Source organism: Pongo abelii, chromosome 19, assembly GCF_028885655.2.
Source record: "Pongo abelii isolate AG06213 chromosome 19, NHGRI_mPonAbe1-v2.0_pri, whole genome shotgun sequence".
NCBI lineage: Eukaryota > Metazoa > Chordata > Mammalia > Primates > Hominidae > Pongo > Pongo abelii.
Window position 1 is genome coordinate 5270483 of NC_072004.2, and position 27992 is coordinate 5298474.

General features: G+C 45.7%; 2 protein-coding genes, 1 long non-coding RNA gene and 1 other non-coding gene across 6 annotated transcripts in view; 2 read left to right on the forward strand and 2 right to left on the reverse strand.

Moving 5' to 3' along the window:
- Positions 1-12: 12 nt before the first annotated feature.
- C1QBP (complement C1q binding protein) lies at positions 13-7245 on the reverse strand. The gene is made up of 6 exons (XM_002826905.6): positions 6836-7245; positions 6113-6263; positions 2882-2975; positions 911-1006; positions 534-656; positions 13-396 (listed from the first exon to the last, which is right to left on the reverse strand). The coding sequence occupies exons 1-6, from the start codon at positions 7065-7067 to the stop codon at positions 247-249; spliced, it is 846 nt and encodes a 281-aa protein (XP_002826951.3). The 5' UTR covers positions 7068-7245; the 3' UTR covers positions 13-246.
- On the forward strand, positions 7136-9142 carry LOC134760457 (uncharacterized). The gene is made up of 2 exons (XR_010137914.1): positions 7136-7274; positions 8323-9142. It is a non-coding gene; the product is annotated as an uncharacterized LOC134760457 (long non-coding RNA).
- Positions 8918-27992, reverse strand: part of DHX33 (DEAH-box helicase 33) — a 27559-nt gene continuing 8484 nt past the window's right edge. For 2 of the 3 annotated variants that reach the window (XM_002826903.5, XM_054536057.2), the window contains 8 exons: positions 24030-24215; positions 23192-23303; positions 21865-22024; positions 21624-21712; positions 18862-18989; positions 18258-18461; positions 16855-16941; positions 8918-12461 (listed from right to left, as the gene is read on the reverse strand). In XM_002826903.5, the coding sequence (XP_002826949.3) occupies positions 12153-12461; positions 16855-16941; positions 18258-18461; positions 18862-18989; positions 21624-21712; positions 21865-22024; positions 23192-23303; positions 24030-24215 (1275 nt within the window). In that variant the 3' untranslated portion in view covers positions 8918-12152. The remainder of the gene's footprint in view (positions 12462-16854; positions 16942-18257; positions 18462-18861; positions 18990-21623; positions 21713-21864; positions 22025-23191; positions 23304-24029; positions 24216-27992) is intronic. The other variant, XM_054536056.2, reaches the window with a different exon arrangement.
- LOC112129770 (U7 small nuclear RNA) lies at positions 11011-11072 on the forward strand. The gene has a single exon (XR_002912123.3). It is a non-coding gene; the product is annotated as a U7 small nuclear RNA (small nuclear RNA).

Here is a 27992-nt window from a genome sequence, read left to right on the forward strand (position 1 = left end):
AGACAAACTGCCTTGGAGGAGATAAACCAATTTTATGTCTATCGCGTTATACAAAAATCTAGAAATAATAGATCTGTACAGAAAAAATGATAATAAATGAGAGCGCAAAACATATAATTTAAACTTGGTATCTTTCCCCCATGATATTAGGATGATAATCATTTCAAAGCACATGTCTAGCTTCAGAGTAGGATTTGTTCACTGGCCAAAGCCGGCCATGAAACTATGGCTTTCAGCGTGTCTGCTCTACTGGCTCTTGACAAAACTCTTGAGGTCTTCAAGAAAAGTAATGTACTCCTGGTGCTCCAGGGCTGTGCTGAGCTCCACCAACTCATCTGCAAAAGTGTTGTCCACCCCTCGGTCGGCAAGGAAATCCATTAGGTGGTCATATAAGGCCTGCAAAGAACAACATTTACTAGTTTAAAAAAAAAAAATCTGTAATGAACATTAAAATGCTTTTTTCTCCCCTTGAACTAGGCTAGGACCCTTCCTTCCAAGGCCCAAAAGCTTCCACCATCTTATCAAGCACTCACCCAGTCCAAGGAATCCGTGTTGAGTGTATAATTAGTATCCTTCCATTCAGATTCGCCAGTGGACTGAAAGCTAACTTCCCTGATAGAGAAGATGTCACTCTCAGCCTCATCTTCTTGTCCAACCTGACAAGAAACAATATTTGGGGAAACTGAAGGGTTCTCCAGGACAAGCTAGACTCATGGGAAGAAAGGGGGCCACTGACAGCACGAAACTCATCAGGTTTTAACCCTCTTCCCTCACTCCCCACCTCTCTCCCCCTGCTGGGCTGGTCTAAGCTAGAAAGTGTTTAAATTTCTGCTAAAATAGGGACAGTAAGTTCCCAAAGGACACACCGTTCCCCGGGGGTGCCAAGGGGCTAGCACTCCATCCTGCATACCTCATCCTCTGGATAATGACAGTCCAACACAAGGGCCTTCTTGCCATCATTCTTTATAACTTCAACCACGAAATTGGGAGTTGATGTCAGTTCAGGCTGGGGAAACAAGAAGTCAGTACATGCCACTGCTGGAAGGAGATGGATGCCTGGATCAAGGATCTCTGTTCAGAGTATCTGATGGCCACCACTATTAGGATATTGTGTAGCCATTTTAATAGTCTTATGCCATACTATTCCCAAATGAAGAGCTTTATCTCACTTCTGTTGGCACCCTGCTTGTTTAAATAACACACTGGGTTTTCAATGAAGAAATCTGGACACCAGCCTCAGCTATGTGCCAATTAACTGAGTTTATATCAGTCCCTTAACATTCCAAGCCTTTTCCTCCACCCGTACACTGCAAAGCTTTCCTGAAGTTTCAAGATCTCTTTCCAGCTTGACTGTTCCAGGAGTCTTCATAAGGGACCAGGGTCAAAGGCTGGGGAACCTGGCCATCCTTATGGCTAAATAACAGCAGCAGCTTTTCCTCTGATGCGGAGCTCTGGGAGCAGACTGGGTCCAATGTCAGGGAGATGTTAGTTGGGGCGGCTGGGAAAGCAGCACACCAGAGAGCTGTGCCGTCCACACCAGGTCATGACCTAACACTGTACTGATGGCTCTTGGGCAGAAGGTCTAGGGACTCTGTGGCCCTCATACTGGCTGGTTACTTGGCTGGGCACAGCACTTCCTAAAATGTTTGAAGAGTAGGCATGATCCAGTTAAAGTCTCTTATGCCCCTGCCATTCTTTTTTTTTTTTTTTTTGAGACAGAGTCTTGCTCTGTCGCCAGGCTGGAGTGCAGTGGTGTGATCTCGGCTCACCGCAACCTGTGCCTCCCGGGTTCAAGCGATTCTCCTGCCTTAGCCTCCCGAGTAGCTGGGACTACAGGCGCCTGCCACAATGCCCAGCTAATTTTTGTATTTTTAGTAGAGATGGGGTTTCACCATGTTGGCCAGGATGGTCTCGATCTCTTGACCTTGTGATCTGCCCTCCCAAAGTGCTGGGATTACAGGCGTGAGCCACCACGCCTGGCCTGCCCTGGCATTCTTATCTTGGTTAAATGGCTGTTGTGTATTACCAGCTTGTGACTGATATGTTAGGAACATTGCTCACATACAAACACACCAAATGATAACCTCCAATATAAAAAATCTCCCCACAGGCCGGGCATGGTAGCTTACCCCTGTAATCTCAGCACTTTGGGAAGCCGAGGCGGCTGGATCACTTGAGGTCAGGAGTTTGAGGCTAGCCTGGCAAACATGGTAAAACCCTGCCTCTACTAAAAATACAAAAACTAACCAGGTATGGTGGCACACGTCTGTAATCCCAGCTACTCGGAAGGCTGAGGTAGGGGAATCGCTGGAACATGGGAGGTGGAAGCTGCAGTGAGCAGAGATCGCGCCACTGCACTCCAGCCTGGGCAATGGAGCGAGACCCTGTCTCAAAAACAACAACAACAACAACAACAACAAAAAACTCTCTATCACGGGAAAGGTTGAGACCATTTCATTTCCTTTCCATTAAGAGAACACTGCCAAACTAAGCCTGAGCAGGCAGACGGCAACATATTCGGCCCCTGGGAAAAGGAAGAGGACTACAGTACTGTTAAAGCTGGCCAGAAACCACTGATTCCTCCTGCCTCAGCCTCCTGCATAGCTGGAACCACAGTCATGTACCACCACGCCCGGCTAATTTTTTTTTTTAAAGCTTTCGTAGAGGCAGGGTCTTGCCATATTACTCAGGCTGGTCCTCCTGGCCTCAAGGGATCTTTCCACCTTGCCCTCCCAAAGTGCTGGGAATACAGGCGTGAGCCATGCGACTGGCCTTAGAGGAATTTTTTTTTTTTTTTGAAAGAGCAAAGAAAAATGCTTCTTCCTATAAGCCCCAGGGACAGCCTGTCAGAACTGAGGTAAAAGCTGAGTGTTAAGCTTACCTCCTGTTCTTCAACCTTCTGCCCTTGCGAGGGTTCCTCCTCACCATCAAATGTTGGTGGGATGCTGTTGTTAATGTTGAAAGTGACAGTGATTCTAAAACGGCAAGAGAAAACAGACAAGGCATGGTTTTAACTGAGCAGGCTAACACGTAAATGTGGAAGTCTGCTACAGTTAAAAAGGCGTATTGAAACAATGTCTGTGTCCTAGCTGGCTGAATTATATGCAGAACTTCAAACTAGGCTGGGTGCCTACATCCAATCCTGAGTGACTCAGCAGGTCTGAAGTGTGCCTACCATGTACCAGCTGATGGAAGCCAAAGCTGGCCTCAGTTTATCTCAGCCAAACAAGTCATGCATGGGTTACTCCCAACAGGGCCAGTACCCCAGGGCTCACTGCCATGTGCTGACTGGGCATCTCACGGCCACAGCCAGCTGACACTGCCCACCCTGGTCTTTCCAGGGAACCCTTGGTCAAAGTAAGGACCTAAGAGGCTGGTGAGATGGAACAGAAGCCCCTTTAAGAGACTTTCCCCATCAGAAAATTTGCCCTGCAAGGAAAGGAAGAAGCAATGGAGGGTTGCATCTGCTAAACACCAAGAGCAGCCCTGGACCCGGGAAGGGGATGCCTCACAAAGAACAAAGGCTGTAGTAGAGAGTCATCCCTTAGAGTACTTGTGGGAAGTTTCATAGTCACAAAGCAGGCCAGAGACACCAACTAGTGACAATTTTAAGGTGCAAGAATCCACACCTGACAAATCATGTTCCAAAGTTTGAGTCAAAATTCCTGGGACATAAGGTTTAGAACCAGAACTGCTGGGCTATGCAACTCTGGCAGGCACCATTCCATACAAGAGTACATGAAGGCTGGGCGCAGTGGCTCATGCCTGTAATACCAGCACTTTGGGAGGCCAAGGTGGGCAGACCACGAGGTCAAGAGATCGAGACCATCCTGGCCAACACGGTGAAACCCCATCTCTACTAAAAATACAAAAAAAAAAAAAAAAATTAGCTGGGCGTGGTGGTGTGGGCCTGTAATCCCAGCTACTCGGGAGGCTGAGGCAGGAGAATTGCTTGAACCCGGGAGGTGGAGGTTGCAGTGAGCTGAGATCATGCCATTGCACTCCAGCCTGGAAACACGGCAAGACTCTGTCTCAGGAAAAAAAAAAAAAAAAGTACATGAAGTGTGGCCCCTCCACTTGTGCTAACTAGCTGCTCTGCCAGGAAGCCACCTTTCCATGGCAACACAGGCAGTCTGAGGTTGACAAAATCTGTCTAATTCCAACTGTGCTGACTAAGCTGAGCTCCTGGGCACAGAAATTGAATGATGTTCATCAGAGCATTATTTTTAATGGCCCCCAAATAGCTATGAAAACCTTGCGTGAATGGTTTTTAGGTGAGATTACAGGAGACACAACTGACCTGTGTAGGGCAAAAACACACTATGCAACAGGCAAGAAAATCAGGACCCTACTTCACACCATATTCAAAATGAATCACAGACCTAAACTAAGAGCTAAAACTAGAAAACTTTTTGAAAAAATTAAGGCATACATCTTCACAACCTTGGGTTAGGCAGTGGTTTCTTAGCTGTGACACTAAAAAAGCACAAGTTGCACTTGGTGAATTAGAAGCAAAGTAAAAAATAAATTAAAAAGCACAAGCGACCAAAAAAATAGGTAAACTGAACTTCCTCAAAATTAAAAACTTTTGTGTCAGAGGACATTACCAAGAAAGTGAAAAGGAAACCCACAAGATGGGAAACAGTACTTACAAATCATTAATTTGATAAGATAATTGTACGCAGAAAAACTTAACTCTTACAACCCAACAATTAAAAAGGTAAATAGGCCGGGCAGGGTGGCTCACACCTGAAATCCCAGCACTTTGGGAGGCCGAGGCGGATGGATCATGAGGTCAGGAGTTTGAGACCAGCCTGGCCAACATGGTGAAACCCAGTCTCTACTAAAAATACAAAAATTAACCGGACGCACGCCTGTAATCCCAGCTACTCAGGAGGCTGAGGCAGGAGAATTGTCAGAACCTGGGAGGCAGAGGTTGCAGCAAGCCAAGATCGCACCACCGCACTCCATCCTGGGTGACAGAGCAAGACTCCGTGGGGTGGGGGGGGAAGCTATAAATTGTATGACTCCATTTATATGAAATGTCCAAAAGAGGCAATCCATAGAGAAAGTAGCTTAGTGATTACCTGGGGTGGCTAGCGGGAAGAATAATGAGTGACTGCTAATAGGTATTGTTTGGGGATGACAACAGTGTTCTAGAATTAGGTAGTGATAACCGATGCATAATTCTGTGAGGACTAAGAACCACTTAATAAACTTCAATAAATGGGTAAATTGTATGCCATCTAAATTAAATCTCATGAAAGCTGTGATTTAAAAAAAGAATTATATACACATCATAAGGTCAATTATGAAGGAAATTCAATTTATTTATTTATTATTGAGATGGAGTCTTGCTCTGTTGCCCAGGCTGGAGCGCGGTGGCGCGATCTCGACTCACTGCAACCTCCACCTCCCAGGTTCAAGCGATTCCCCTAACTCAGCCTCCCGAGTAGCTGGGACTACAGGCACGTGCCACCATACCCAGTTAATTTTTAGTAGAGACGGGGTTTTAGTGTTAGCCAGGATTTTCTCCTGACCTCATGATCTGCCCGTCCCAAAGTGCTGGGATTATGGGCGTGAGCCACCGTGCCCAGCCTCAATTTAAAAATCTGGAAGATGCCAAATGTTTACCTGTGTAATGACATTATGGATGACTATAATGCAGAAAAGTGTAAACACTTTAACAGTTTAGGAGATGGTGGGGGGAGCTGACTTACGTCACAAACTCCCCGCCTCTGATGGCAGCCCTTACTACAGTGTAACCCCATCCTGTTACATATAAGTTACACATTTTTCATTTTCACCCATGCTAAACATTAGAGAGCAGCGTCCTATTTTATCAGGGCTGTAAATCACAGATCAAACTGATTCTGTCAGTACTTTTTTGCGCTACATTTTTGTCTCCTTAGTAACCAGCCCACAGCAAATTTGTGTTCAGTGAATGGACTGCTTGGGGCTTATTAAGTTGTCCAAATGAATCCTTCACTCTCTTGAAACCCATTTATCAAAGTATCCACACCTGAACTCAAGGCTCTTCTGGGGATGACCCAGGACGGGTCCTGCAAGGTTAAGGGAGTTGCTGCTCTGGGATCCCCAGACCAGTACTTACTTTTCCCCGGCAACTTTCCGCACTAATTTCGCTTCTGTCCCATTCAGTTCCAGCTCCCAACCTCCAGACATCTTAGGGAGGGTTTTATGCTTCTGGATTTTTCTTTCCTCCTTAATTTCATCACTCAGGAAATCAACAAAAGCTTTGTCTCCTGGAAAAGAAATCCAGATACATAAAAAGGAAAGCCAGTTAGTCTAAAACATAAAACTATTACCCAGGTTATTGCAGCCAGAAACCTGGACTGTTTCTAATCTTTTTGCTATTACCGTCACTCTAGAAGCCTCGGTTTCCTTATCTGTAAAAATACCATAATATTAGTAGGAAGCTGAGCCTGATTCTGGAAAAGTGATTTCCAACAATGAACGCATTACCACTTTCCGCTATAAAGCAGGAGAATTTCCAATCCTCTTCCACTTGCCAACGATATAACTATGCTATTTTCAACCACGACCATGGGCCTTCCCAAAGGTCCACTTTCGATAGAATAAGACTAAGGATAAAGGTACCCTCTCTAGTATTTAATCTTATTCACCCCCTACCAACAGAAAATGAAACCAGTGGATGGGGAGGTGGGGGAAATATGATCATACGTGGGTTTAACCCACTGGTTGCCAATCAATGGAAAAATGTCCCAGACCTCAGAAGTCGGTTGCAGGCCCCACTCCTGGTCTACGTTTTCCCTCTGTGGAACGCAAACCACACCCCCGGCCCGCTAAACCTCACCTTCGGTGTGCAGCAAGCCGCAGCCACAGCCACAGGCGCAGGGTCCGCGAGGCCGCAGGAGGCCCGGCCGCCGCTCGGAACCTGCGCGCACGCTGAGCAGCCCGAAGGGCCGGGCGCACAGCCGGGGCGCCGGCTGCAGGAGCTGCCGGAAAGGCGAGGCGGGCGCGGCAGCGCGGAGGCGGGCGACGGAGGAGCCCAGCACACGGGACACACAGCGCAGCAAAGGAAGCATCGCGGAAACGACTGCGAACACGTGCAGACGCAAACGACGACCCAGACCTAGGTGCCCCACGACCTAACGCGCGGCCGGAAGCCCCGCCCCTGCCCGGAAGCGCTTCCCGCGCCGGCGCTCTGAAGACCTAAGGCCAGCGGGCGGAATCGCGCCCTCTGCTGCAGACCTCTGGTGCAGCCCGGAAAGCCTCGAATCCGGATTCCGGAGGTTTCTTGCTGCGCTGGGCTGAGTCCGCTGTCCGAAGCTGTTTAATTCCCTCTAGTGGCCGCTTACCCACTTTCCACGTACAGTTCTCAAAGCACGCGAGGCTTTTGGGCTGCGTGGAATGCACTCTTGTCTCCCGCCAGCTCTCACCAGACCCTTTCACGGTCACTTTCCTCTAGGAGGCTGTGGTGTTATGATATATATATTTATTGGTTTTCACCCACAGTTCCTGGATCGTAACTCCCATGCCCTTGATACAGTGTTCTGTGATAATGTTGGGTGTGTTAGGCCTCAGGAAACAGACTCTCTCTCCCCTTCTCCTGCCCTCCTTTTACCTGCCCCAAAGCAGGACTCTAATCTCCTCCCACATTTCTGATTATGGGTCTTAAGTCCCTTCCCAGAGAAGGTCCCACCCTATACCCTGGGAGAAGGGATGCTGATGTCCAGAAACTTCCATAAAAATCCAAGAGGAGAGGGTTTGCAGAGCCTCTGATAGCTGAGTACGTGGAGGTTCCTGGAGGGTGGTGGCCCAGGGTAGGCAAGGAACCTCGGAGCTTCTTCCCATTCCCCACCCTGCTCCTCATCTGTATCCTTGGCCATATCCTTTATATGAAACCGGTGAATGTGTTTCCCTGAGTTCTGTGAGCTGCTCCAGTGAGTTAATATAACCCAAAGAGGGGGGTCGTGGGAACCCCAACTTGAAGCGGGTTGGTCGGAAGTTTCGGAGGCCCAGACTTGCCATTGCTGTCTGAAGGTGGGGGCGGTCTTGGGGATTGAGCCCTCAACCTATGGGATCTGACGCTATTTCCAGGTAGATACTGTTGGGATTGAATTGGAGGACACCCAGCTGGTGTCTGCTGCTTAGTGTGGAGGGAAAAAACCCAAACGTTTGGTCACAGAAGTCTTCTGTGTTGATTGTTGTGTTGTGAGAGCAAAGCAAAGTCTGACGGTTTTCCTGAAAGAGGCCTTCCTAGAACCTTTTTTCCACGGCTCGGCTCGGAACTCATGCTTGTGCGCACCCAGCCCATGTGCTTCATTCTCTTTTCAACAGGAACCTCCTAGCATTGCTGCTTTAACCAGGTTGAACCCGACTAGACTGTGACATCCTCAAGGGCAAGATCCATGATTAATTTCTGTGACCTTCCATCTCTGCACCTCCAACCTTGCATCCAAGTTCTAATGGAACATCATTTTTCTGGGGACAAGAAGCCGGCTTATATCATTTAGATAAGTCCAGAAGCTTCCATAAAAACCCAAGGACAGGGTTTGGAGAGCCTCTGATAGCTAAATACATGGAGGTTCCTGGAGGGTGGTGGCCCAGGAGGGCATGGAGGCTGGGAGCTTCTTCCCATTCCCCACCTTGCTCATCTCCTTATCTGTATCCTTGGTCATATCTTTTGTATGAAACCGGTAAATGTGTTTCCCTGAGTTCTGTGAGTTGCTCCAGTAAATTAATATAACCCAAAGACGGGGTTCAGATTTAGATTAAGAATCAACAATCCTACCTTCCCAGGATATACAGGACATATAAGCTACTAAGAAGGTATGTCTTACTAACTCATGATAAGACTAACACTTAATATTTTCTAAATAATTTTCTATGAATAACGGAAAAGAGACCCAAGAAACAAGCCACACACATCATATACAAGATTCATTTTTAATGGATTCGATCGTCAGGTGCGAATTTGAGCATTATTTACAAGAGCTTTCTGTAGAGTTATTTCTGTTCAAATAAAACCAGACTCTCAAAATACAACATAAGCCTGAACCTACTTGATTTTTTTTTTCTCCCTCTAGTTACCAAGGAATATCGTATCTCAGATGCATGGCCTACTATCACACTGGTCTTTAAAGAAAAAAAAAATGCATGGCCACAGTTCCAGGCAGTTCCTGGTAGCTGGATTTAGTGGATTTATATATGACAGTACAGTACATCATCAGTTTCACCCACAGGGCAAAACTTGCCTCCATTCAGGCGTCTCTTTACAACTGGCAGCAATGCAGCATTAAGGGTTTTTAGCCAGGACCTGCTGTTTGCAGTCCTGCCCCTTGTAGTGTTACTCTGGGTGTTGCACACTCCATGATTACTAGAAGACAAACACCTGAGGCATGCAATCTGCTTGGAGTGCATCTATTTACATGAAGCTGCTCACGGGAGCTGGTGATTCTTCCAGATATGGGTTTCGTAGGTTGGCAAAGAGGTATCACACCATCAGAGATTTTACCAATTGAAAGAGAGTAGCTGAAGATTATATTGCAATGTTATTGTGAAACATTTAACTTTCTTAAGTTTAAAGTGTACTGCAGCTCAATATAAACAACGATGTATTTCTTTGTAGCAATATGTGGAGTCAGAATGGGTTTTCCAATCTGATTTAATCCCTGAGCAGCTATGTTAAAAATTAACTTTTTTAAAAAGCCCAATAAAAAACTAAATACTGTATTAAAACTCTACCACAATGTTACAGTGATAAACATATTTCTGTACAGAAACATTAAAGCTACTTAGAAGCTGTTTACATCCTTTGCCTCTCAGAAAAAAAATATACATTTCCGGAAACTGTTCAGGTACTTAAGCTGGACATAAATTACCCCAAGTTTTTTCTTTTTCTTTCTTTCTTTCTTTCTCTTTTTTTTCTGAGACAGTCTCACAATGCCGGCCAGGCTGGAATGTAGTGGTGCGATCTTGGCTCACTGCAAACTCTGCCTCCCAAGTTCAAGCAATTCTTGTGCCTCAGCCTCCCGGGTAGCTGGGATTACAGGCATGTGCCACCATGCCCAGCTAAGTTTTGTATTTTTAGTAGAGACGGGGTTTTGCCATGTTGGCCAGGCTGGTCTTGAACTTCTCAAGCAATCCACCCACCTCGGCCTCCCATCCCAATGCTGGGATTACAGGCATGAGGTGATCTGCCTGCCTCGGCCTCCCAAAGTGCTGGGATTACAGGTGTGAGCCACTGCACCTGGCCACCCAATTTTTTTTTTTTTACCAGCACTATGAATGATTAAAAATACAATACTTTTTCTTACCAAGTAGGACTAAACATCCTAATCCCCTACTGAAAAAAAAAAAACCAAAAAACTGGAAAACTTTTCAGAAAGTCAGCAATGGTAACAAGTCAGTAAGTGGAAGAACTGGTTCAAAGTTTAAAAATTCAGTAAGATAAGGTATCTAGGAGCTGTCAGATCTTACTTCGCCCACGTATAACCATTTCTGACAGACAGCCCTAAACACTAGCTGAGAGCTTCACTGCACAGGACCACGGCTAGCGTTGGAAATAAAGACTGAGCCGGACTTGACATACACAACTCCAGGGCTGCTCCGTCAGGCCGCAGCTTCCAGAAAGAGACCGTCCATGATCTCTGAAGAGCCTCTTGGGCAGTTTGGCCCCTGGTTATAACTATGATTCATTCATTAAGAAATGACAAAACACCCCACAGATGTATTTGGACCAAGTAAGCACAATAAAAGAGCTAAATCATGGCTTCTTCTAGGGCAAAACATTATCTGGGGAAAGATTACTTGCTTCTGGTAATTAAATAGCTAAGAGGAACCGTTAGTGCCTTTTCTCTGCTCAGAATATCAGAACAGGAAGAGACTGTGGAGAGCCTCTAATTCCCTCTGACAATGAGGGTCAGAGAGAGGTGGCTAGCAGTTAGAAAGCAGTAAAGCCAGATTGTCCCGAAGTCCCTACGAAGAAGGAAAAAATAGCATAGAAAATTAGTAAGATGCAAGAATAAGTGTTACAGCTCTTTTAGAATTTGTCCAGCAGGTCTTCCAGACTTCACTGAACCGCCCCTCCGCCCACAACACCAAAAAAGATACAAGAATGTAAGCCCAGATGTGGTGTGGTATCTGGCATAAGCCAATGTTCTTTGGGTTCTAGGTACCCCTCTTCCCTCCCCCACCCCCACCACCTCTGACCAGGGGTCTGCCCAAAAAGAAACAGCTGAAATGGTACGCAGAGTCACTACTCATGCTCACATGTTCACTGGTGCCCAGTTAGAGAGAAAAATGGCAACTGTGTATGTGGGAGTCACCTACACAAACAAAACACTGAAAGGTCAGTTTCCCATGTCTACACGTGACAGGATTCAGAAGGTACAAATCAACCTTCACCCAGGAAGCTTACATGTCTCCTGAAAGCACTGACAGGGTCACCTACCGAGGACCAGGAGGCTCCTTTACTGGTCTCTACTTGGAGACAGACACAGAGCGGTCCACCCTGAGACACAAGCGTTCAGCAGGGATCGCCATCCCAGGAGGTACGAGATAACAGCACCTCCCTCTGGAAACTTCTACAGAAGTCAGTTGTGTTTTCTATTTTAAAAGTGCATACAGAGAGACATTAAACAAGAATCAAGGGCAACAACCAAGCTCCGCAACCTCCTGTGGCCCTTCCAGAATATATCCCTCAGTCACAAGAACTTGGGATGTTGCTGTACTTAATTCACATCATATGGAAAGCAGTAACATTCAGCCTAACGGCTCCCAACTCACTGTACGTGTGTCGTGCTCCAGGCGTAGTTCTGGGTACTTTCCATTCCTTTTTTCTAAACTTTATGAACCCAATTTTATAAGGATTATTATTATTACTCCCATTTGGCAGATGAGAAAACTGAGGCTCAGGTGTTAATTAAGTCAAAGTCACCCAGTAAGAACCAAAAGCATAATTTTGAAGTTTCCAGGTACGAATGATATGTCCATGTCTACATGGTTCAGTCCCAGGAGTTGAGCAAAGATGCTTTCACGCTCCTGGAAGTCAGGCACCTTCAGCTGATTCCAAGACTTCTCTAAGCGCCAATCTGGAAGCCTGCTGTGAGGACAACTGTAGTCCAAGCTCCCAGGGACCAGCGATTCTGGTGGCATCCTGGGGCGGCTCAGTTTCTGGCGGTTCTCAGCTTCCTCCTAAAGTACTCAGGGGCAGCCTCGTACAGCCACTCTGCATCCACGACGCAGAGGTCCCGCATGTAGCACTTATTGGTGTAGAGCAGCTCAGTGTACACGACGCAGGCCGGCTTGCAGTGGAAGAGGACAGACGAGGGGTGGATGGCCACCGGCTGGTGGGTGTCCGTGGTGGCATAGGTGCCGTCTGGCTGAAGCTCGGCGGTGCTCATGAAGAGGCTGTGAGCCAGGCAGCGGCGGACACTTTCCACGTCTCCTCGGGATGATGCGATCGGCATCGACATCTGTTTCGGGAGAAAGCGAGGAATGGAGCCGACTCCACACGTAAACACTGGTGAGCACTACACAGTGTGTTGGGGCAACTGGACCCACTGGGGCAAATGCAGCCCACATTGTGAGCCTAACGAAGTGGATTCTGACATTCGGAGGTGGTCACCAAGGATCAGCAAGGTCAGGGGAAGAAGGCCCAGCTGGAGGAGCATGGACCAGAAACAGGTAAACTACCTCCTGTGAAGGTAGGGCTGGGACGGAGGCGCTCACATTAGCCACCAGACCACAGGCAGGTTGGGTGACCCACCCACCTAAATTCCATCAGGATGGCCCGGAAAGGAAAGGCCCTTCCCTCTCGCTTTGACCATCTCACCATCTCCTCACTCCGATTCACCTACATGCTGCTGCCAAGCTAATCTACCTCAAGTACAACTCAAATCACTCTTCATCCACTCACATACCTTCAACAATGTCTCTACTGCTCCTCGCAAAACAATGCAAACTTCCCATGGTGAAGCCACGAAGGAGCCACCCTGAGCCGCTCACCTGTCTTTCCTTTCACCGCTCTTTTTCTTTTTTTTTTTTTGAGGCTGAGTCTCTCTCTGTCACCCAGGCTGGAGCGCAATGGTGCGATCTCAGCTCACTGCAACCTCCACCTCCCAGGTTCAAGCGATTCTCCTGCCTTAGCCTCCCAAGTAGCTGGGATTACAGGCGCCTGCCACCACGCCTGGCTAATTTTTGTATTTTTAGTAGAAACGGGGTTTCACCATGTTGGTCAGGCTGGTCTCGAACTCCTGACCTCAAGTGATCTGCCCGCCTCGGCCTCCCAAAGTGCTGGGATTACAGTCGTGAGCCACTGCGCCTGGCCTCACCACTCTTCTTTAGTCACTCCATGGTCCCCCATAGTTGGCTGCCTTCTCTTTCCTTGCCCCGTTTCATGATTCCTATCTGTGCCTTCACATTTGCTACTCTTAGTAGAAATGCTGCCTTTGTCTCATCAGAGGAAATGTCAGTCACCAGTCAATGTCCTTGTTCTACTGCTCTTGATGAGTGGGTCATGTAACCTACGCCTCTGGGCACAGATGAACAAACAAGTGGTACACACACGCTGGACCGAAGCTGGCCAGCTTTTCTCTTCCAGGCATCTTTTAGGTTTGAAACTGGAAAACTTGTCAATCTCTGCTGGGCTCTTGAGTGGAGGGGCCATGCAGAGAAATCACTTCCACGCGGAGGTAAAGGTAAGAAAAGGGAAGGAGGCACGCAGAGGGCACTCAAAGCAAGAGAAGCAGCAGGTCCAGAGAAAGCAGTGGCCCTGGTTCCTGCAGGCTTTTTCTAGTTCCTGTGACTCTATTTCCTGCCTGTAGGTTCTCAGAGATACCTTTCCATGCTTGGAAAAATCTTTCTTTTGTCCTTTAAGATGGCTCTAGGGTTTCTGTTGTTGTTGACAATCAGCTGATCTATGCCTGAAGAAGATATTTTTTTTTAAGAGACAAGGTCTCACCCTGTTGCCCAGGCTGGAGTGCAGTGGCACAATCCCAGCTCGCTGCAACCTCTGCCTCCCAGGTTCAAGCGATTCTTGTGCCTCAGCCTCCTGAGTAGCTGGGATTATAGGCATGCACCACCATGCTTGGCTTATTTTTCTATTTTTAGCAGAGATAGGGTTTCGCCATGTTGGTCAGGCTGATTTCAAACTCCTGGCCTCAAGCAATCCACCTGCCTGGGCCTCCCTAAGTGCTGGGGCTAGAGGCATAAGCCAGCCACCACATCTGGCCTGGAAGATACTCTTTTATCTCCTTATCTGTCAAGATCTAGCTCAGTTGTCACCACCTCCAGGAAGCCCCAGAGGCTAACTGGTGGTCTCTCCTTCCAGACTATCAGCTTTACCACTCACTGGCTGAGTGATTTGGGGCAAATTATTTAACCTGATGAGGCTTAGTTTCATCATTTGTAAAATGGGAATAACAAAAGAATCAATCTTATAGGTTGAAATGAGGATTTTATCCTTTGAGTTAAGGTCTGAGTTAAAAAAGAAAAAAAAAAAGAAATGACAAGTTTAAATAAGGCAATCACATAAAAAGTACTCAGAACAGTGCTGAACAAATGCTTCATAAATGATAGTGATTATTTTAATTTGATGGCCTCCTGGCATGAGTGTATGTACGTCAGGTCACCGTCTAGATTATTACTTAGTTACTGAGTAGGCATGTCTGTAAAGTCTCAGGACCTTGACCAGTGTCTGGCATATAAAGAGAGGTATCCCTGGCCACTACAGGGTCATAAATTCAGAACTAATAGAGAAGCACCATTTCTACTGTCAATAATAAATTGAGAAAACTTATGAAGCCAAGAGACAGACTGGCAGGAAACTGTTCAAATACAAAAGCAGTTTGAAAAAATGTATGAAAGACAGAATACAATAGGCTACTAAGAGAAGAAACAGCTCTAGTGCTAGCCGTAGGCCGTTGGCATCAGACACAGGCCTGGGTACAGGCTGTGACTGTCTCCCAGCAGCGTCCGCACTGAGGGGAGCACAAGACATTCACCACAAAGTGCTTATGACGACAGCAAAAACACGGACACTGTCTCAGCGATCAACAGCAAAAGAACACTTACACTACCCTCTATCTCTGATATAAAATGTGGAGTGTCATGCAAGCATTAAATATACCATGACAGCTCTTTAAAACACCATGTACTCTAAGAGGGGATAAAAAGCTAATATAAAACTTTGTGGGCTGGGCACAGTGGCTCACACCTGGAATCCCAGCACTTTGGGAGGCCGAGGCGGGTGGATCGCCTGAGGTCAGGAGTTCGAGACCAGCCTGGCCAACATAGTGAAACCCCGTCTCTACTAAAAATACAAAAAATTAGGCCGGGCGTGGTGGCTCACGCCTGTAATCCCAGCACTTTGGGAGGCCAAAACCATCCTGGCTAACATGGTGAAACCTCGTCTCTACTAAAAATACAAAATATTAGCCGGGTGTGGTGGGTCATGCCTGTAGTCCCAGCTACTCGGGAGGCTGAGGCAAGAGAATTGCTTGAACACGGGAGGCGGAGGTTGCGGTGATCCGAGATCGCGCCACTGTACTCCAGCCTGGGCAACAAGAGCAAAACTCTGTCTCAAAAAAAAAAAAAAGAAAAAAAAGAAAGAAAAAAAACACTTTGTGGTGGACACTTTGGCAATATCTAACAAAATCCAAATTCCCCCATCTAGAAATTCATTCTGTGTGCACCACAGCACATATGGAGGATGGCCACTACAACAGAACCTAAATGGCCATTATTAGAGGCTTAAATAAACTGCACTGAATACAATGAAATGCTATGGAATCACTAAAATGAATGAGCTAGAAACATGCAGCACTGAAAGCCCAGCCACAGGAAGGATGTGAGAAATACGCATGTGAGGCCGGGCGCGGTGGCTCACGCCTGGAATCCCAGCACTTCGGGAGGCCAAGGCGGGCAAATCACCTGAGGTCAGGAGTTTGAGACCAGCCTGGCCAACGTGGTGAAACCCCGTCTCTACTAAAAATACAAAAATTAGCCAGGCGTGGTGACACATGCCTGTAATCCCAGCTACTCGGGAGGCTGAGGCAGGACAATCACTTGAACTCGGGAGGCAGAGGTTGCAGTAAGCGGAGGCTATGGTGAGTGAGCCGAGATGCTACCACTGCACTCCAGCCTGGGTGACAGAGCAAGACTCTGTCTCAAATAATAAAAAAGAAAGAAAGAAAGAAAGAAATATGCCATGTGGAAGAAAGGAAGTTGTGGAACATATACCTCATATACACGTATCCATGTATGTGTGTGCTCACACACAGGCACACAGACATGCACAAAAACATACATATACAGAAACAAATTCTAGAAGGATCTACCCCAAACTGTTAACAGTAGTTATCTCTGGAGAGGCATGATTATGGGAGACTTTTAAACTTTCTACATTATAAATCACTATTTTCTGCATTGTGTCAAATACTATACACGACTTTGGTAATCTAAAAGGAAATAATGCAGATATTCCCACTTAAAAAAAAACTTATGAAGAATTCTAACACTGGAAAATGCTTATAAAGATTATAAAACCAAATATAAATTATACATATAATTTACTATGTAAAAAAATACAGTAAAAAATAAGCTATTAGGAAATAGGCTAAACTACTGAGATGTGGAATTGTGGGTAACTTCCTTTTTTCTTATTTGTGAAATTTTCTACAATGAGAAATCCTTTTATAATCACTAGCAATAAGCAATTTCAAAATTTCTACCTTGAATGAAGTGACAGCTTTGTCACCCACAGAACACAGTACCAGACGATACCTTTAAGAACACTAGGACCAGACGATACCTTTAAGAACACTAGGACCAGACAACACCTTTAAGAACACTAGGACCAGACAATACCTTTAAGCAGATGTCCCTCAGCTGTGCTCTGACTTCTGCTACCAGCATCATATTCTTGCTGTTGACAAAATTCTCTTTGCACCAGTCCTTAATAGGAGAAAGAGCGCTATCACAATCCACTCATTCACTATTTATTTGTTCGCAGAGATGGGGTCTTGCTCTGTTCCCTAGGCTGGAGTGCAGTGATACAATCATAGCTCACTGCAAACCAATCCTCCCACCTCAGCCTCCCACATAGCTTGAACTGCCTGCGTGTGCCACCACACCCCAGCTAACGATCCTCTCACGTCTACAGAGAAAATATAACATTTTCAGAACACAGTTGAATTCAGAGAAAAAACTTCAGGTGCCAGAAAGGAACGTAGGAAACTATTTTTATATCAAAAAGCATGAACTATAAGAAGAAGTGTTAATAATTTAAACCAAAGAAAAACTTGAAGTTTCCCAGATGGGGATATTTGTCTCTTCATACCCAATAAAAGATTAGAATCTCCAGAATTGATTTTAAAAGTTCTACAAGTCATTAAGAAAAAGACCAACGACCCAGTAGAAAAATGGACAAAGGATATGAACAGACACAGAAAACAAAACAGAAATGCCCAGTCAATTTATGTAAGGCTTCTTCTTTCTTCTTTTTTTGGAGATACATAGAGTCTCGCTCTGTCACCCAGGCTGGAGTGCAGTGGCACGATCTCGGCTCACTGCAACCTCTGCCTCCCAGGTTCAAATGATTCTCATGCTTCAGCCTCCCGAGTAGCTGGGATTACAGGTGTGCACAACCACGCCCGGCTAATTCTTGTATTTTTAGTAGAGTCGGGGTTTTGCCATGTTGGCCAGGCTGGTCTGGAAGTCCTGGGCTCAAGTGATCCACCTGCCCTGGCCTCCCAAAGTGCTGGGATTACAAGCTTGAGACACTGTGCCTGGCCCTGGGCAAGTTTTAGAACTGCACGAAGCTTCGCTTCCGTGACTACATGTTTCACGAATATAAAAAATAGTAATAACAGTGCTCATTTCTTAGGATTACTTTACTGAATAAATGAGATCATACATTAAAAAGTGCTTAGCATGGGGCTTGGCACAGAGTAAGTACTCATTCATCGGTACGCACTATCATTATTAGACATATTACTTTATTAAGTTCCAATTAAGTTTTGATGGGTTGGGAGTCACTTAAGTCTTGTTCAGTTAAACACATTCAGAACAGAGACCAGAATGACACTTCTTTGGTAACCTCCCAGTACTGAGGCATTTCTGAAATGCTGTCTGGCTTTCTTTTTGTGATTCTTTAGATAATTTAGCCAAAAAGGGAAAGCATACTTTTTGTACGGCTTCAGTAGAAAAAGGGAAGCATACAGCAGAGACAAGCAGCTATCGCTGGAGAACAGGAGCAAGACAAGGCTCACCTTATTTCCGCCTAGGTTTCTGAAGGTCCGATAGATATTGAGCAGGGTCATGTGATCCCCCTCGCTGGATATGAACTTCTTGCGGACCCCTTGCACTTCCTCTCGCCGGGAAGGAGGGTTGTGGAGGACGCTGTCCACAGACAGCAGGGAGACAATGGTCAGGATCTCCTCTGTACAGTGGAATTTGGGGGACATGAGGATGGTCTGCAAACCAAAATTTTAAATTGAGTAAACCCGGCTTTCTCCTAGCTTTAGAATGCACTATTTCTGTACGCTGCTTTTGCAGCTTCCCTTCTAAGGAGTTAAAGGGCAGGTATTTCTAAAACCATGGCGACGTACGTTAGTGTTATTTCACTCTTTAATATTCAATAAAACAGGTGACTGCCTTCCCTACAGAGTTCCAAATTTCTTGTGGGTAGGGGCTCTTGACTTCATATCTTTGAATCCCACGCTGAACATAAATCAGGGCTATTTGCAAACTAGGGGTAGGTAATTATGTAAGAGAAAAAGTGAGATTAATCTAGAAGCACTGGGTAAATGGTTCTACTTTGGGACGATTAACTGTAATGTACAGAAAGGGGACTAAGGAGAGGGTATCATTTACTTTGGCAAATTTAGGTTCTAAAGGAAATGCTGCCATCTTTCTTCCAATTGGAGTCAGGGTAAGCTGGTCATCCTTATGTTCAAGAGCACCTAACAGGTCCAGTTGGGCAATGGCCGCCTGAATGTGATCTAAAGAAACAGAGAAATAAAAAGGAGCCAAAAGTCCAAAAAAATGAAGTTGCAGCTAGTTCAGTATTTCTGGGAGCTTTTGATAACTACATCAAACAACAGCAAAAATCTTAACCGCCACTGCCCCCTTGACACACTTGTCAAAGAATGACATCACTGTCTTCAGTTCAATTCCCTTTTCTGAGACAGTCTTGCTCTGTTGCCCATGCTGAAGTGCAATGGCGTGATCTCGGCTCATTGCACCCTCTGCCTCCTGGGTTCCAGCGATTCTCCTGCCTCAGCTTCCCCTGTAGCTGGGACCGCAGGTGCCCACCACCGCACCCAGCTAATTTCTGTATTTTTTAGTGAGACAGGGTTTCACCATGTTAGCCAGGCTGGTCTCAAACTCTTGACCTCAGGTGATCTGCCCGCCTTGGCCTCCCAAAGTGCTAGGATTACAGGTGTGAGCCACCATGCCCAGCCTCAATTCTCTTTTTAAATGACCTGTAATTTGGTAATATGTATGTAGATTTTGAATATACACATTAAAAGTGTAACATCTGACCCAGCAATGTTACACTTACGAATTTCACCGGCAGATAAACATCGCATAGAGACCATATCGCCAGAACCAAACACCTAACAATGGAAATAGCAGTTGTTTCAGGGGCCAGCTGGGAGGCTGGGAGACAAGGGGGTGAGAAGGACATTATTACTATTTACTATTTTATATTTTTTAAACTTCGAACCATGTAAATATATTAACTATTAAAGAATAAAAAAGCATTTCTAAGGATGTAGTAAATATATACACCCCAATAAGGAGTGATCTGTAAAATGTATTAAATGAAAAAAAGCAGTGTGTTTCTCATTGCTTTTTTAAAGCAATATTTACCAATTGAAGGATGGATAAATGCATTTTGGTTATTCACAGAATGGAACAGCACTTAGTGTGAAAAAGCATCAACACAAATAAACTATACGGAACAAGCTGAATGAAAACAGCTTACTCAAGAATAACTAACATAAACTTACAAACAACAGGTGGTTTAGGGATATATACGCATATAGTAAAACAGTAAAGAAAAGCAAGGCAATTACAAACAAAATGTGGAAGAGTGGGTACCCCAAAGGAGTGGAAGGAGGCGAGGGCAAGCGGGTGGTGGGGGAGTCCTGGGGGCTTCAACTGGGTACACAGGTGTTAGATTTTAACCATTCCCTACACCTTATGTATCTTCTTCATTTGTTTGTAAGGATTTAGCAATGAAAGAAAAAAAATCAAGCACAGAACAATGCTCAATGTGTGTTGCTATTTGTGTTTTAAAACATACTACAGGCCAAGTGTGGTGGCTCACGCCTGTAATCCTAGCACTTTGGAAGACCGAGGCGGGCGGACCACCTGAGGTCAGGAGTTCAAGACCAGACTGGTCAACATAGTGAAACTCCATCTATACTAAAAAATACAAAAATTAGCCGGGCACGGTGGTGCACACCTGTAGTCCTAGCTACTCGGGAGCCTGAGGCAGGAGAATCACTTGAACCCAGCAGGCGGAGGTTGCAGTGAGCTGGGATCGCACCACTGCACTCCAGCCTGGGCAACAGAATGAGACCCTGTCTCAAAACAAAAACAAAAACAAAAACATACTACAGTGGGGGCTTGGTGGCTCACACCTGTAGTCCCAGCTACTTGGGAAGCTGATGTGGTAGAATCACCTGAGCCCGGGAGGTTGAGGCTGCAGTGAGCTGAGAATGTGCCACTGCACTCCAGACTGGACAACCAGAGTGAGACCCCGTCTCAAAAATAAATAAATAAATAAATAAATAAAATTAAACACACTACATATACTCACATATGCATACAATTGCTCTAGAAGTCTACTAGAAAATGGTTCCAGTGGTTGTTCTAGGGGAAGAAAACTATGAACCTGAGGATCAGGGCAGGACCCTTGTATACCCATCAATTGGTGACTTTGTGTTTTCTTTCTTTTTTAAACCAATTGCATTTCTTAAGAAAAGGGAGGAAAAAAAAAAAGAAAAGGAAAATGGTGCATTGATGAGAGGCCAGGTGCCAAAGCCACTATCATAAAGATTTCCAAGTATTTTCTTCCTCTGTAGAGAAATTACTAATGAACAGGAGAGACTGATCGAATTCCAGTTAAAGGCAAAGAAATGTGATCTTTGCAGTCCCTGTGCTGATAAAAATACAATTTCATTACATTTCTGTAGTATCCCAAGGACTCGCATGATGACCTTCACTGGTTCCAGAGGTCAAGGAACCTTACTGATGGTGCTGCTAGTACAGAATCTATCGTTTCATAGCTAGGAGCACTGGCACGTGCCCGTGGTCCCAGCTACTTGGGAGGCTGAGGCGGGGGGATCCCTGGAGCCCAGGAGTTGGAGGCTGTGATGGAGCCTGTGAATAGTCACTGCACCTCCACCTGGGCCACACAGTGAGACCCTGTCTCTTTAAAAGTCAATCAATGTATCCATCTATCGTTTCATGATTTTCAGATGCTTCTCTAATAACTAATGTTGTTATCCACAAAATTAAATAAACAAAAGGAGATGACCAAAATACTTTATTTTTTTGGAAGTGTCCATTTGTTGTTGTTTGTCTCCTCACCCACCTTCTGCAAAACTGTGGATTTCACTTACCTGGAGATGGCTTGGACATGAAGTCAAAGGTGAGCACATTTGGGACTTTCATTGCTAGAAGCTGAAGCATCACACTGGCCAGGTTACACCTGTGAAGAGCGTGAGACCAGGGTCATGATCTGATCCGTCTGCCATTGAGTCAGAACCCCTCATGGAGGAGTGTGAGTAAAAACTACAGCTCTGGGCAAGCAGGAGAGACATGGGGACAAACAGCAGCAGTGCAGGAGCAACTGGTGCCTACCTCTGGATCTCTGGCACGGTCGTCTTATCAAACTTCTCAAACTCCTCCTCCGTGTAGAGCCGGTAACAGATGCCACTGTCCTCTCTGCCAGCCCTCCCTGTGCGCTGCCAAGCCTGCGTCTTCGATACCCGCTGCACTGCTAACACCTCAAGACCACTGTCTGGACGGAGAGTGAGCCCCATTAGTGCTTCATCACATGAACAAACTCTTTCTACAGTGTCGATAAAAAGAAGCACACCAGTGGTTCTTTCAGCAACACAGGGGTCCAGAAAACCTCAAGGCTAGCACAATGGACAGCACAAAACCAGGTTGCTCCGCAGCGGTTTGGCCCTAGTGAAACAAGGCTTTGCAATAAGCCCAGTGTGAAATGTTACAAAAACATCAGAAAAATCTCACGCATGCAGCAAGGGGCGAGAAGAGTAGTTTCCGAGGTCTTGCCTTAGATGGTAGGACAGCCAACCCCTCCAGTTTGCTTGGGACAGAGGGTTTCCTGGGATGTGGGATTTTGGGTGCTAGAACTGGGACAGTTTCAGCAAACTAGGATGGGGGTCATACTATCAATCAATGACTCTGAAATTAAATGCCTCAAATCACTTGTGTGCTTTATCCTCCCTCCCAGTTCTGTTGTAAGACAGAAATAATGTGATGTCTGTTTTCTAGCAGTACATGAAGTTCATTTTCTTGATAAAGGTGTATTCTTAGCCAGGCACTGGAGACCCAAGCTCTTTCACCTACGTCATCTCAAAAAGATACACCTGTGGAAGTCAGGGCCCTCAAATGTTTACTAGAGCATTTCAGTTCAATAATTGGGAGCAGTAATTTCAGTGGCCTCAAATCCTCTGTGGAATAAAGCGAAGTATAAAACAGACATGAGTCAAGATGACCTTAAGTTAGCCCCCCACTGCACCTTCTTAGGAGAAGCCAGTGCTCCTTCCATGCCTCACCTCAGTCAGGAGATCTGGTTCCTTCCTGAGAAACCTGGGAGCTCAAACCAGCCATATATATATATAGTTTCTGATGACAGCCTTTGATTGACACCCAGCTGTCCCTGGCCTTAGAGCCGACTTCTGATGGGGTACCAGACCCTCTGCCCAGGTCCCTGACCCTGTGTGCCCAAGTTTGTTCAACCTGGGCTCTTCTTTCCTGCCTCTACTTCCTGTCTCACATACCCGCCTCAGGACTCCTTTGTGGACCTGGAGTGTAGGTGATCTCACTCATGGCACCTGCCACCTGAATTTGTTAGTTACAAACATGAAACACTCAGAGGAAAACTGTGGGACTACAGTTTCAGACACAGGAGAGACATTCATGAACTACAAATTCTCACCAGGGTTATACTTCTTTGCTTTAACCATGCCCGTGTCAACTACATATTTTATTCCTGTAATGGTTATGGAGGTTTCAGCGATGTTGGTTGAAATGATCACTTTGCGATAGCCCTAAAAGGAGGAAGAAAACCAAAAAGCCGCATTGACACACGGATGATTCAGAAGTCTTCAGACATATTCTCACCATTAATTTCCACAATTCACTCATGACCAAGGAAAGATGACTCCATTATTAATGGCAGTCATTAATATTAATGGTTGGTCAGTAAACTGGGCAGGGGAAGGGGACGCTGCAGTCTTAAAGGTCAATTTGAGGCAATGAGATGTAGTGGAACAAGCACAGGAATCAGAAGCAAGTAGATGTGGGTTGGAATTGTGGCCCTGCCAGTGACTTACTATGCGCCCCCTTGAGCAATTGTTACTTCCCCTCTTGGGGCCTCAGGATCCCCATGGGGTCATAACCTGCCTTGCCGGTTCCCACGAGGTGAGAGACAGTGGATATAAATGCTAGCACAGTGCCTGGCATGGCAAAGGCACACAATAAATAGCACTATGGACAAATGCAATTTATGCTGGTCCTTAGAAGTCACTCATTTACCTTGCAGCTTTGGTTTATACTCTCCCTCATCCCAACAACTGTCTCCCTGCTCCTATCACAGGAGCGCTGTATGTGTCACCATGCATTGTATTCCTGTGTCTCCTCAATGCGCTGATCTGGCACCTGGGTATCCCATCCCATATACCTTACCTGGAGCCTGGTAACAGGTACACAGACCTCACTGGTGGATCCGTCTGGGTGCCCAGAATAGGGCTGGAAAGAAGAGGTGGTGCACTCACCTTTGGGGCCCCTTGGAAGACTCGGAGCTGCTGTGCATAGGGCAGGGAGGCGTACAGAGGAAGGACCAGCATCGCAGGGCAGCCATCTGGGAGGTGCTTGGCAATGTCTCGGCACGTCTTGCTCATGGCTTCAATCTCCTCCTGCCCAGTGAGGAACACCAGGATGTCCTGTGAAGAAGGGGCTTCCTGTAAAAAAGGTAGAGTGGGTTTACTAGGCATTGATGGAATTGCAGCTTGCACAGAAAAAGACAATGGTGATTGATGATGTTTCCCAGAGTTATTTTTCTTAACTATGGAAATGTAAATGAGCCTAAATGTTGATGTCTAGCTTGGAGAGAACCCTTACCAGCAGTGTGTAAATGGTAACAGGCTGGGTGTGATGGCTCACGCCTGTAAACTCAGCACTTTGAGAGGCCGAGGCAGGAGGATCGTTTGCAGCCAGGAGTTTGTGACCAGCCTGGGCAATGCAGCAAGATCCCATCTCTACAAGACACTTTTTTTTAAATTGGTCAGGGGTGGTGGCACATGCCTATAGTTCCAGCTGCTTGCCACTGCACTCCAGCCTGGGCGACAGAACGAGAACCTGACTCAAAAACACAAAAAACAAAACTGTAATATATAGGAGTTAGCCAGCTACGTTTATAGGCCAAGTGATGACATTTTGAAGGAAAATCATCAGATTGATTTTTCTAACAAGAACAATACCATGAAAAGCATAATCAGGCAAACAAATAAAATCTGCATGAAGCTTCCTTCCTTTTATAAGCATCTTGAAAGATGAAGTTGACAAAACAGAAGGCAACTTGGGGAAATCGTAACCCATGGAAATGAACAGGCGCAGCCATGCTGGAAAAGGAGCCTTTAATGAATGATGCCGTTGAAAGCACTTTCACATGCCCCAAAACATACACTATACTCAGACAACTGCTTGAGATACTGAGGTTAATGGGATTCCTCACTTTCAAAGGGAACAACACCCAAGTGTGAATGACATACCTAATGCCCTGATTTTTCTTTGATTTCTGATCAGATACATTAATTTGTTTGATGTAAAGTGCTTAATACTTTGGGAGGCCAAGGCGGCCAGATCACCTGAGGTCAGGAGTTCGAGACCAGCTTGACCAACATGGTGAAACCCTGTCTCTACTAAAAATACAAAAAATTAGCCGGGTGTGGTGGCGCACGCCTGTAATCCCAGCTACTCAGGAGGCTGAGGCAGGAGAATCACTTGAACATGGGTGGTGGAGGTTGCAGTGAGCTGAGATTGCATCACTGCACTCCAACCTGGGCGACAGAGCGATCCATCTCAAAAAAATAAAATAAAATGAAGTGCTTGATGGACTGGGCGCAGTAGCTCATGCCTGTAACCCCAGCACTTTGGGAGGCTGAGGCAGGCAAATGGGTTGAGGTCAGCAGTTTGAGACCAGCCTGTCCAACACAGTGAAATCCCATCTCTATTAAAAATAACAAAAGTTAGCTGGGTGTGATCCCAGATACTCAGGAGGCTGAGGCACAAGAATCACTTGAACCTGGGAGGTAGAGGTTGCAGTGAGCCGAGCTCGTGTCACTGCACTCCAGCCTGGGTGACACGGTGAGACTCCATCTCAAAAAAAAAAGTGCCTAATGGCAAAATAAATAGAAAAAAATGTTAATAATTATATGTATGTTTATGTATATATGTAAAAATATGTATTTTTAAATGTGTATTTTTTTTCAGCCCAGTATTAACAGAACAAATGTTCAGAGATATACACAGACAGGATAAAATCTAAAACAGTCAAAACCTCATCAGTAGGAGAATTCATCGAAGCCAGTGGTAACATAATGCACCAGTAGCCATCATTCATGAAAAATTCTCGTTTGCTTTCTGCAGTTGAACAAGGCAGACTTCTTCCCCAAACACCATGAAAACGACGGTAAAGCCCACTGTCTCAGAAAGAAAAGGCAATGAGAGATGAGGAGGCTCAATTCATTTTGGAAGAGAGAGGGGAAAGGGGCTGGATGACTTGGCTGGAGGGAGGAAACTACAAATTATGTTGTGGGAGAATGAAAACTCAGGGATTGGTTCAAAGTCTGAGTATAGTGTGGTTAAACCCTCCAGTTCCCTCCTACCCAGGACGGCCAGGAGACTGGGAAGCTATGGGCTTCACCATGGGAAAATGGTGACAAAGGGAAGAGTCAAGATGACAACTGCACAAAGGCCCAGAAGAGCCACCTGCCCCAGCTGGAACAGCAGCATAAGGGACTCTGAAAGGACAGACTGTGCTTGAACACAGAACTATACATGATTGGCATATGAGAGATGTTGGAATATTTGGGGAAAAACGAGCCAGAGCTACCCAGAAAGCTCGCACGACTGCGTTGTTCAAGAAACAAGGTATAGGGATGATGGTGTGCTACTAGCAGTGTGTGGTCATAATATTGTTAGCATTGATACTGGACTCAGAAAACATCATAATAGGCCAGACACAGGGGTGCAAGCATGTAGTCCTAGCTACTCCCAATGCTGAGGTGGGAGGATTGCTTGAGCCCAGGAGTTCACGACCAGCCTGGGCAACATAGCAAGATCCTGCCTCAAAAACAAAAACCTAAACAAAAACCTGATAGAACTGTCAAGAGGTTGGAGATAAAGGGGGTTGGGGAGGGGCATTCTAAACTTTTGTCACCATGATAAGAAATTAGCATATGATGCCTGATACCCATAACTCAAAAAATAGTGGTCATAGCAAGGTAGTTTAGAAACATGAAAGCAATATGTAGAGATTGAAAGTAGGTGCCCTAAACAGCAGAAATCTGGGATGTTGAAGTAAAAACAAATGCTATTCTTTTATTATAACCTTTTACTATAAACTACTTGACTTTTTAAAACTTTAAATCCCATATGCATCACTTATTTTAAAATAAAAATTGACTGGGCACGGTTTCTCACATCTGCAATCCCAGTGCTTTGGGAGGCTGAGTCAGGAAAATCACTTGAGGCCAGGAGTTTGCGACCAGCCTGGGCAACATAGCAAGACCCTGTCTCTACAACACATCAAAAAAAAATTAGCCAGGTGTAGTGGTGTGTGCCTATAGTTCCAGCTACTCAGGAGGCAAAGACAGGAGGACGGCTTGACCCCAGGAGATCGAGGCTGTAGTAGCTATGATTATGCACTGTGCTCCAGCCTGGGTGACAGAATGAGACCCCGTCTCTAAATAAGTAAATTAATTAAATAAAAATTAATGTGGCCGGGCGCGGTGGCTCACACCTGTAATCCCAGCACTTTGGGAGGCCGAGGCGGGCGGCTCACAAGGTCAGTAGATCGAGACCACGGTGAAACCCCGTCTCTACTAAAAGTACAAAAAAGTTAGCCGGGCGTAGTGGCGGGTGCCTGTAGTCCCAGCTACTCGGGAGGCTGAGGCAGGAGAATGGCCTGAACCCGGGAGGCAGAGCTTGCAGTTAGCTGAGATCGCGCCACTGCACTCCAGCCTGGGCGACAGAGCGAGACTCCATCTCAAAAAAAAAAAAAAAAAGTTTGCCTCTGGATTTTCTCAGAAAACTAATAGGAAGGTAAAAACATTAAATTTTATACAAATTAAACAAAAGTGACTTAATGATTCAAATTTTTGAAGTAAATGTTTAATAAAATGAGAAAATATTTTAAAATATTCTCCTAATATAGTTTTAAAAAAAAGAAACTCTAAGTTGCAACCCATTATTGGGCCAATGTCAACTTTTTCTTTTTTTTTCTTTTTTTGAGATAGGATCTTGCTCTGTCTCCCAGGCTGGAGTGCGGTGATCATAGTTCACTACAGCCTTAATCTTCCAGGCTTAAGTGATCCTCCTACCTCAGCATCCCAAGTAGCTGGGACTATAGGCATGCACCACCACACCTGGCTGATTGTTTTATTTTTAGTACAGATGAGGTCCTGCTGTGTCGCCCAGGCTGGTCTCAAACTCCTGAGCTCAAGCAATCCTACCCA